This window comes from Solanum dulcamara, chromosome 7 (genome assembly GCF_947179165.1).
Source record: "Solanum dulcamara chromosome 7, daSolDulc1.2, whole genome shotgun sequence".
Lineage (NCBI taxonomy): Eukaryota > Viridiplantae > Streptophyta > Magnoliopsida > Solanales > Solanaceae > Solanum > Solanum dulcamara.
The window spans coordinates 7,047,815-7,059,774 of NC_077243.1; the positions used below are offsets into that span (position 1 = coordinate 7,047,815).

Consider the following 11,960-nt stretch of genomic DNA (forward strand, 5'->3'; position numbering starts at 1 on the left):
AAATTAATTGGTCATTCACGTGCTGATTTATATTGGAATAAATATCACGTGTTCGAATTATTTCTTTTTGTGGCTATTTACTCTTATTTATTATTTGTATGGATATGGAAAAGGATATAGTGAAAGATAATTACTTATCCTTTCTCGTGTGAAATTTTCTCACGTTCACCATTTTTAATATGTAATAAAGTGTTTACTCTTTTAGTTTATTTTTAATTGTTTATTATACTAAATATATATATATATATATTATTATTTTTTTACTTGTCCAATTTAAAAAATTAATAGATAATTTATCTATTAGTTTTAAATTTATCTTTATTATTAATTTAGTTATTTTCTTTGAATTCATTTTATTGATTGCTCCTTAAGAGGTGTGTCAAGTAAATATGAACAAAAAGAGTATTTTTACTGCTAAAATTGGGAGTTTGACATGAATGTGACATTTAAGAGACATTATAAAATTAAAAAAAAATCTACTAGTAGTAAATCTTTGTCTAGTCAACTAATAGAAGGCAAAAATCAATTTACATTAAGGGTTATACGATTCAAGATGTAGTATTTCTTTTGAGTATAGCTATATTTATATCTCAATCAAAACTATTCCAGTTTTTTTGTAATAAAATCAAAAGATTAGGGAAATATAAATGACAGGAGAAATATGCAAAATGTGCTGGTGAGGATAAGGGGTTGCATATAATGCAAATAATTCTGGGATAGTTTTGTTTTCAACTTTTTTCTCAAAATGTGCAATTTTAGCTGGATATGTATTTTTTCTTGAGAACTTCAAAAATATGTAAAACGCATATGTGAAAATGCAATTTACATGTGTTCTGAGTTAATTAAGGTAATGGACAATCTGGAAAGCTTAAATCACACTTAGAAATTAAATTTATAAATCGTATTTCGGAAAATGATAATGGAGTTTTGTAGATACTTGTGTGCATGTTATAAGAACTGATATATTTATGTTACAAAAGGTTGCACAGATAACCAGGTTTAAGTAAATATATACATAGCTTTAACAAAAAGAAACAACTGTTTGTTAAAATTGAAATACAGACCATTTACAATTATATACTCTAACACAGCATAGATACATTGCCCAGTTTGTCAAAGTTAACAATTCCATGAAGAAATGTAGAAAGGCCTGAGCAAATTCTTGGCAGTCAGCAGTAATAACCGTTCATCCACGTCAAACAATTTCAACGCCTCACATTTCCACCCAACTGCAACAACAAAAATAGGCCAGCAGTTAATCAAATGCATCACCTGATCTGGCAATTCATCATACTCTGTTGAAAGAAATTTGGCAATCAAATGAACTGGTAGATCTATCTATCTATCAGACTCAGAAACTTGCCAGACAACAGAGTCCTGTTGCAAAGGACACTGTCTTTAAGCAATTATTTCAGGTACCTTTTTCTAGATTGAGCATTCCACAATGGATACCTTCAATGGCAGATCTATAAGCCTATAACTGTTATACAAACATTGGTTGGGGCGTAAATGATAGTAGAAGCAATATGGTAGGGAGGTAAGATCAATGCTAAAATGCATATCAAGCAGTGACATTAGCATAAGCCAATAACTGTCATACAAGCATTGGTTGGGGCATAAATGATTGCAGAGGCAAGATCACGCTAACATGCTTATCAAGCAACGACATAAGCATTTACAACAATGAAGTAGTTGAATTTAGATATTACAAAAATTACAAGCAGATGCCACCTCTTTTTGAGAAAGTGGTTACTGCATAACTATGTAGTAGTATGGGAAAAGTTTCAACAACAACAACAACAACAACAACCCAGTGAAATCCCACAACGTGGGGTCTGGGGAGGGTAGATTGTACGCAGACCTTACTCCTACCAAGGTAGGACGGCTGTTTCCGAGAGACCCTCGGCTCAAAAAAAAGCATAAAAGGGGGTCAGATAAAGTTAAAAAAATTCAAAGCGCTATAGAAAAATAAATAACGAAGGCATCACAGATAAAATAGAGTAATCAAAAGTACTGAAAGCAATAAATAGTAATAGAAATAGCAGAAATGAGAGTACAAGGAATTGTAATGTGCTAGTGCGCCTATGAATAGGGAAGAATAACGAGACTATGTACTAGCCTTCTACCCTAATGTGGGTCCTCCACAGCCTCCTATCTAAGGTCATGTCCTCGGTAAGCTGTAACTGAGCCATGTCCTGTCTAATCACCTCTCCCCAATACTTCTTCGGCCTACCCCTACCTCTTCTGTAGCCATCCATGGCCAACCTCTCACACCTTCTCACTGGGTCATCTGTGTCCCTCCTCTTCACATGCCCAAACCATCTCAGTCGCATTTCCCGCATCTTGTCTTCCACCGAGGCCACTCCTACCTTGTCCCGAATAGCCTCATTTCTAATCTTGTCGCTCCTGGTGTGACCACACATCCATCTCAACATTCTCATCTCGGCAACTTTCATCTTTTGAATGTGAGAGATCTTAACTGGCCAACACTCTGCCCCATACAACATAGCCGGTCTAACCACCACTTTGTAGAATTTGCCCTTAAGTTGTGGTGGCACCTTCTTATCACATAGCACTCCGGAAGCTAGCCTCCATTTCATCCATGCTGCCCCAATACGATGTGTGACATCATCGTCAATCTCCCCGCTGCCTTGCATGATAGACCCAAGATACTTGAAACTACTTCTCTTTTGAATAGCTTGGGCACCAAGCTTAACTTCCACGCCAACCTCCTGAGGTGTCTCACTAAACTTGCACTCTAAGTACTCTGTCTTGGTCATACTCAGCTTAAACCCTTTAGACTCCAAGGTATGTCTCCAATCCTCCATCTTAGCATTAACTCCACTACGAGTCTCATCAATCAGGACTATGTCATCCGCGAAAAGCATACACCATGGCACCTCACCTTGAATTTGTCGCGTCAATGCATCCATTACCAAGGCAAATAAAAATGGACTTAGAGCTGATCCTTGATGCAACCCCATCCCAACTGGGAAATGCTCTGAGTCCCCTCCTACTGTCCTTACCCTGGTTTTGGCTCCCTCATACATGTCCTTGATCACCCTAATGTATGCCACAGGTACATCTTTAGCCTCCAAACATTTCCATAGTATCTCTCTTGGAACTTTATCGTAGGCCTTTTCTAAGTCGATGAATACCATATGCAAGTCCCTCTTCCTCTCCCTATATTGCTCCACCAGTCTCCTCATAAGATGGATGGCTTCTGTAGTTGAGCGTCCCGGCATAAATCCGAACTGGTTCTCTGAAATAGACACGCCTCTCCTCACCCTCATCTCCACCACTCTTTCCCACACTTTCATAGTGTGGCTTAGGTTTCCTTTTAAAAAAAAGAAAAACAGGAAGTAGGGATATAAAAACAAGATTAACAAGATAGAGTGGAAAGGCTTACAAAAATTACAGCAGCATTGGTATCACAAATCAACACCCTCATCAAGCCCTTTAGAACTAATTATCACATTTGAATCAATTTGTTTGTCAAACTTCATCTTACGCCTGGTTTCAAATTCTTGAAATCCGTCCATCTGAATGGAAAAAGGTCAGTTGAAGATCTCTGTAAGTGACTTTTTCAGGATGCACGGAAGTGAACACAATTGTGACTTACTTGTTGAAATTGGTCCATGGTGATGGGATTGCCATGTAGGGCTATGTTCTGCAAGCCCTTGCATTCTCTTAATAAATTTGAAGGCATCTGAGAAAATGAGAACCAACAAATCAATAGCTAAAATATGGAGAAGCATGAACTCCAGGATGATAATGCATTAAACACAAGAAACTATTTAGAAGTGTAAACAGATGAGCTCAGATGTGGATTACTTCGCAAATATCTATATTTGGCACAACGAACGTCTCATGTATCAAGTTCAAGACATGAGGATGTTTCAATACCAGTATCCCCATGTAAAGCTTCTTCTACATTTAAGGAAAGGCCTTTTTGTGGATGTCTTATAGCTGATGAAGAGCTATATAACATATTTATATACAAGTCTGCTGAGTAGCCGCGCGCGTGTGTGTGTGTGTGTGTGTGTGTGAGAGAGAGAGAGAGAGAGAGAGAGGACACTCAAGCGTCAGAAGAAAATCTCAGTCTAACAAAGTAAATATTGCTTTTAGTTACATTCTGTGAGACAGACCGTACAACTTTAGATCTACTTGTGTGTGTGTTTGTGAAAGAGAGAGAGAGAGAAGAAACTCAAGCGTCAGAAGAAAATTTCAGTCGAGCAAGTAAATATTGCTTTTAGTTACATTACGTGAGAGTTGAGACAGACCATACAACTTTAGATCTAATTATGCTTAGCATACTTTTACATACGTACATGACTCTGAGTGTGAGAATGAGAGAGACACAGAGGAAAGTTTGGAAATTACCTGTTTGAGATTATTATTGTTCAAACAGAGTGATTTTAGCTGAATGAGATTGCAAATTGAACCAGGAAGCTCTTCCATGGAGTTATCTGTGACAGGAACTTCCAATCATGAGCCTTGGGAGAAATCAGTAAAAGTACCAACAGTGAATTGGAGATAGAAAAATAATACTGTATATCAGCTCAAACTGTAATCAACAACGACTAGTCGCCCCACATGTAAGACATTAAAGAGTTGCTACTGTTCAATTTGATATGCATACAAAGCTACGACACCCAGGAGTCCAAAGGAAAAGGAGCGAAGAAAGAATCAGAAGAATCATGAACTAAATATGAAGGTACCATTTGCCTGCAGTTCTTCCAAAGAGGAGCAACTTCCAATTGATTCAGGAAGACACTTTAACTTGTTGTTTGAAACATTCAACAAAACCAACTGCATTGCCAAAAGATATTATCAATTCGACAGCTCAAAATGTATCAGTGAAAAGGAACTGCTAAGATGTCAGTCTAAGCAGTACCACCTTCAACATGATCTAGAATACTAGAACTCATAAGTAACCGATAATATTTTTATAACAATATGTGCAAGTGTAAAATAGTTCCAGAGTCAACAGAACCATTGAACTTGATTCAGCACCCCCAAGACACAACCACAAGAACTTGAATAATAACTTATAACTGCAAGTCTACACAACAGTGACAACAAAAAGATAACAGGAAACTTAAAACATTAAGCAAGGGCTGTGACAACTAAATAAATGTCACAATAAGGTGGCTTAATAGCACAACTTGATAAATTAATTGGGGATTCTTTCCTATTTACAGAGCAATTCACTAATCAAAGGCATTGGCAAGATCAAAACTTAAATAATTCTGTTGTCAGCTAAACGCCTTTACAGTAAAAATATTTTAACGAACAATAAAACTATGTAGGAGTAAAATCTTTATTAGCACATTAAATTGAACACAGAAAGGAGGTAACATATAGAGTGTAATAAATCACGCACACTTCGCAAGCTCCCGATTGTGTCAGGCAAGCTGGTCAACAAGTTTGCAGAGACAGACAGACGCTCAAGTTTCACCAACTGCCCCACTGAATACAGGAAGTTTCTGTAGTTAGAACAGAGAGTATGGCTCATATAAGAGAAAAGGAATCCACTTAACATGACTGATATAACATATCTGGACTTACATTCATCAGGCAAGTTTGTGATTCGATTCCCATCAAATGTTGCCACTTTCAAAGACTGAAGCAATCCCAGATTCATGGGAAGGCGCTCAATAATGTTATCAGCTAAAATCTGAATACAGATAATTGGGGATACAAGTTTTTTGCTCTTAGTATCAGATTATATACTTAAGAAATATGTTCACCATTAATACAGGAAAAGCCTAATGATATGGTTAACGAGTAATAAACAAGAAAAAATCTCAGATTAAAACCATTAGAAAAAACCATAGAATTATTCAACAAGAAAAGTAACAGGACAAGCAGAAGAGTTATTGTTATGGTCCATTGCAAAGTCCCACATCGGTGCTACAAAGTGCTGATGTGGGGTATTTATAGCCTTTGGGCTCTCCCACCTTAATAATCAGCTTTTGGGGTGTGGTTCTCCCTAGGTTATAACAGTTATTCTATGATTCATCTACTCAAAATTATACCTTAATCAATGATTTAACAAGATTTTAATGGAACAAACTACCAAGTACAACCATCAGCTAGCAATAAACTTCTAACGGAAAACCAAAGCTTTGCTTAGATATCATACAGTAATAAATTCAGGGTGTTAAGCAGAAAAGAGAGAAGCTATGTAACCACTAATAGCATGCTACATCTTCTATTTCTTGACATAAAAAAGTTCTATTGTTTGACCAGCAAATATCGAGATTGAATAATTGCCCAGTTATATTGAGAAACCAAAGACACTTCATCTGGCGAACATACTGCATACCTCAATATGTTCCACCTTGATATCAGATTTTGATAATTGCTCGACATATTTTACTAGCTCACTGATAAAACAATGTCAAGTTGTACTTTCTTATAATCAAAATATACGCTACAAGATTTAGGAGTGGCTAATCAAGTAATCAGCAAGAGTATTCTTCCCCTTCAACAAACATTTTTTCCGTGTCTACATTTAAAGTTTGACCTACCCTCCTTAGGTCCCAATCAAGAATAAAAACAGAGAACTATATAGTATTAATGTTGCTTATTCCACTTCCTACAATTACATTTCAGGTATATTGCTCTCTTCTTCTCTCTGCCCTTTACAAGAGCTCATATTAAGTTGTTTTCATTCCAGGAAAAATCATTTTTCCAACATATTTGCTCAACATGAGTATTAATGGTATCCCACTTATCAAAGTCTTTATGACAGAATGAAGAATTGCTTTTCTTCTATCTCTATTGACATTGCCTTCTGTAAAAACTCTTTTTACCCTAGTAAATTTTCTCCTATAAAGATCAGGAAAAAAGAAAAAGGAGAATAACAACAAATAACGCTCTAATTGTTTGCCCCATATCTGCTCCATAAACCAATTTCATTAGTTTTATATGCATTTTGGCTGCAAGTATACGAGTTTGATACCTTCTCGACAGCTAGCATTTATAATATGATGTGATGCCCATAACAGTATAATTTTTTTTCCAAATAGAATACAATTTTTTTCTAATTAATGAGGCCCTTATACATTAACAGACATCACAAAAAAAGAGAGGGAGAGCAGGATGTCGTACTTACAAGACGTTGCAAGTTAGTTAGTTTGTTGATCTCCATAGGAATTTCAACTGTCACAACAGAAGAGTGAGAATTAGCTTCCAGGAAAAGAGTCTTTTTTAAGAAAATAAGATAAGTATACAAAAACAATCTTCTAATAGAATTTGTCTTCATACTCTGAAGTGATAAGAAGACAAATTAGGAGCTCAAGAAACTGAAGAACAATACCCATTTTATTGTGTGTTAAGTCGAGGGTACGTACAGACCTTTCCAGGTCAAAAACTTCATCAGGAAATGTCTGTTCAAAAAAAGGCTAGTCAGGAAATCACAAATATGTGACCTTTTCAAATGGACTAAATATGTCGCCTTATTTAACTGTTTTAGCATTTCATCAGAGTAAGCATCATCCATCAAAACAAACAAACAGGCAAAAGTAACTCCTCCGACAATGATTTGTTTCTAATGGGGATGGAGGGAGTAGTTTATTACTATTCCGACTCTACTTCCCACAAAATGCATTTGCTCACTTTAACCACCTCGTGAATCAGACAAGAAACAACAAAAAGATTTGCATGGGAAAATCTCCTCTATAAAGATGCTTGATTATATTTCGCTATCCTGGTTAACTTAAAGCATCTCTTGGTGTGTAAACTACAAGCTCCGTGTCAAGCTCTACCATACCTAGCAATGATCATTTATGTTATGGCATTTCACTAGATAAGACGGTTAACATGTTAAAGGACTTCAGTATTTGCGTCAGTGGAAAAAGAATGTACAACTAACAACAACAACAACACAACATATTCATTGTAATCCCACAAGTTTGTTCTACCTTTGTGGGGTAAAGAGGTTTTTTTCCCATAGACTCTCGGCTCAAAAGAATGTATGACTACCATTTACCTAAAAATTAGTCTAATAGAAAACTCATCACTTCAGTTTTAAAATTTCGAATGGTTTAATGAATTTCATTAGGAAACGTAAATATGAATAGAATAATATTATTTAAGGGAATAGTGCTGAACATTTTTGGAACGACCAGAAATATAAAGATTGCATACAAACGCTAATCAAATAAACATGAGAATACAATGAAAATCAGAAATAGTGAAACGAAAGGTCACAAATAATTGATCATGGAAACTAACATGAGATAACCATTGTGAGATTACAATTAAAAAAAATTAGATGTCTAATTAAACTTCTTAAGATATTAGGAATAAAAAAGGAGGAACAAAGGGAAATGCCTTCAATTTGGAGTCGCGTAAAGCGACGATTCCAGTAGAACGCCATCGCGAAATTGTGACAGCATCAACCGGTTTGCTACTGCGGCACCCCATTATCGATGATTAAAAATGACGGATTTTTCTCCAACTTCTCAGAGTTATCGACTGAGAAGTTGGTGTATAATGGATATCCCCGAAGGAACCCAAAAGCGTTGAATTCGACGACCGTGGAACTCAGAGAGAGAGAAATGCCGAGGACTTTTGAACGGAAAAGCGCGTTTGCTTTTGATTTAAGGTGGGGTCGGGATTCTATTGAGTTTTTTCTTGTCACACACGAGTTGATATAAATATTCCTCTATTTTATTTTATTTGCTTTTTTCTTAATACAAGTTGACCTGTAATTTATACATTTTATGTGTCTTTTTAAGTAATTTAAGTGTTTGGTACGGAGGAAAATGTTTTTCACGAAAAATAATTTTCTAGAAAATATTATTTTTGAAAAATAAGTGGATTTCTTATTTATTTTTTTAGTATTTGGTAAGTAAGCAAGTAAGAAAATATTATGTCAATAACATTTATATGTTATCTAGCAAAAATACTATGAAGGCGGGATGGAATGGAAAGTGGGGTTCGAGGGTATCGAATGGTGGGATGGTTAGGAGGTGGGGGTAAGTGATAATAAACTTAAAATGTTGCTTATGCAACTTATTTTTTCTATTTTTATTATTAGAGAAATCATTTTTCTCGTTTTTAAAAAATTTATTTTCCTAGAGAAAATATTTTAATCAATCATATATAAAAATTTAAAAAACATTTTCTTTTCCCACATAACTAACACATAATACTGAGAAAAATGAGTTGTTCTTATTGTTATAAATAACTTTGAGCATATGAGGTAATATTGGTGCAGCATAGTTACAAATGCAATATATTAAATAACCAACTTTAATTTGATGGTATTTGATAAAGGATTAAAGGGTTTGCGATTCTATGCAATGAGAATATTATATAATGATGTAATAAGTTTGATATTGATACACGGTACTCGATAATGCACAACACAATTTTATGTGTATAGCATATCTAAACTGCTACTTCCTAAAACAATAATAATACCACGTCTAGTGTAATGTGGGATCTAATATGGGTAAGATGTACTTGAACATTATCCATATCCATTATCATTGTAGAGTAAAAGGACTATTTTCGATAGACCCTCGACTCGAACGAGTATAATCAAAGTAGGATTGCAACGAAAGCAACGACAATACAAAGATTAACGAAGAAAATGAATCAACTAGTACAAACAGAGACTAACCCCCACATAAAACTACGAAAAACTCGACTATCAATCATTCTTTCATCTTAATTCTTGACCTACATACATTCTTATTCAGGGTTATGTTCTTAGTAAGTAGAAGTTGTATCATGTCTTGTCTAATCACCTTCATATTTCTTCTTCATCCTACCTCCACCTCTCATAAAATTTGATATAACAAACTTCTCACACTTTTTTTGTGATGTATCCATATACTCTTTCTTCACATCTGAATAACCTCAATCTCATCTCTCTCACTTTGTTCGACACAAAATATAACTCCAAAATCTATTTTTAAAATATCTTTGATTTTAGAGAAAATGACATAATTAGTTCCTCACGACAGAGGCAGCACGGGGTATTAAACTTCCGCTATGTGCAGAATTCGGGGTTCCAAATTGTCCTTTTAATATATTTATGAACGATTTTGATTCTTAAAGTTTGTCAAAAGCGAGCATCTTTGTTTTTTGTCAAATAATTAACATGCAAATTATTAGAAAAATGATTTAAGATACTCATATTTGGAGGTGTATTTTTTTTGCTATTTCTAATTTATTTTTAGAGTCCAATGAAACTTTTAAGACGTAATATCTATATACTTGTTTCATAATGTATTGTATTGTATTGTATCGTATCGTATTGTATTCTTTTAATGAATACAATGTTTGGATAGATTGTATCGTTCTCCATCGTTACATAATGTCACATATCCATGATTCGAATAATAAAACTTACTAGAAAAATAAGGTACAAGGTAGATTTGCCTTGAAAAGGTAGGATAAAAGATGAGATTTAATTATTAAATAATAAATAAAAACAAAATAAGAAGAAAATATTAAGATAACGACGCGAACACAACAAATCGATCGTTATATAAGATGGGTCTTTTCGTCGTTATCTAACGATGAATTTAGACGATACGATACAATAAAATTTAAGTAACAATCAAAACAAACATTATATTTAAACTAACAATACAATATAATACAACAAGTAACAACCATCCAAACAAGTTGTTAATGTTCGGTGTAATTTTTTTTATAAATAAATATTTATTAAAGACAAATAATATTCGCTTTGGACAAATTAAATTGCTCAAATATATATCCAAAGGATCATTAATTAACCCAAAGCATAAAGGATTATTTTCGTTAGCTTCTCATAGGAAGTAAATCACAGAGTTTGGCCAAGCAAACAAGCTCCAATAAGCCCCATTCGGAGTTTCAAAATTTACAAGCCAAAACCCTTTCAGCGGTTCGCGACGGAGTACAAATTCCGTGGCCCACCAATTTCAACCGTCGCCGGAATTGTCGACTTTTCCGTTGAACTTGATTCCTTACCTCCAGTGAATTTTTGGCAATTTATTAGTAAGTTCCTAATACTTCTATGTCGCTGGAGCTATATGTCCCTCTCCCATCTTGTAATAGACAAAACCCCAATTCACTTGCTTCCTGTATGTCATTTTAGAAGCTAACCTCTCGATTCGTTTTACATGTGTGGTGGTTCTACAATGTGATGGTGAACTCAACGCGGTTCAACTAGTTCTCAATTTTTTTCTTTCTGAATAAGAAAGTTATATTTAAAGTAAACAAGGGTGGCTCAATAGAACGAGAAAGCCATTTTTTTTAATAAACGTATCTTATCCCCTCGTGGCGATCAGGGGTTGAACCACACACCCCAAGCCTTATCATAAATAAAACAGAAAAATACAAGGTGGGATACATAAACCTAATCTTCGATTCTATGGTGGTTCATAAGTTGACCGTCCTACTAAGGGCAACTGATGCATCCCCGATACTAGCAAATGAAACCTAAAAACTATGCATCTAAAGCATAAATATGGGAGACTTTCTCTCTACGTCATAAAGGAAAAATCTAAACAAAAAACGGTGGTGAATCTCACAAAGACTATAATTTCAATCAAGAATAGCCAGAACGAGGAGCATCAAGTAACCCAAACGAAAATCGGATGAGAATCGCATACGCTGCAACTGGGTGTTCAATCCAAGGATGCAACACAAATAGGAAATCATGGAGGCTTCTTAATCCGTTTGGTCTTCCTCAGTCTGAAATTAGCTAGGCCGATTCTATCTAGCATGTAGTATCCTCAAGCACCATGTGGTGGACTCTGGAGAGTATTGCAGTGACCTGGAGTGGTGATGGTGTGACTATGCTTGGAAGGAGCATCCAAAATTTAGAAACGTGAGTTACACTTCTTTAATTCTTTTTAAATATATTTTATTCTCATAAATTCTAAATTTTTTTTGTAATATATTATAATTTAATAATTTTTTTTAATTGATAGTAAGACAAGAATAAA

The 11,960-nt window shown here is 34.9% G+C and overlaps 1 protein-coding gene across 1 annotated transcript; it reads right to left on the reverse strand.

Annotated features, from left to right (window-relative positions):
- Positions 1–946: 946 nt before the first annotated feature.
- LOC129895954 (plant intracellular Ras-group-related LRR protein 7) lies at positions 947–8,638 on the reverse strand. The gene is made up of 10 exons (XM_055971746.1): positions 8,344–8,638; positions 7,328–7,397; positions 7,124–7,170; positions 5,572–5,680; positions 5,387–5,472; positions 4,722–4,812; positions 4,384–4,469; positions 3,623–3,709; positions 3,410–3,542; positions 947–1,229 (listed from the first exon to the last, which is right to left on the reverse strand). The coding sequence occupies exons 1-9, from the start codon at positions 8,434–8,436 to the stop codon at positions 3,432–3,434; spliced, it is 780 nt and encodes a 259-aa protein (XP_055827721.1). The 5' UTR covers positions 8,437–8,638; the 3' UTR covers positions 947–1,229; positions 3,410–3,431.
- Between the last annotated feature and the right edge of the window lie 3,322 nt (positions 8,639–11,960).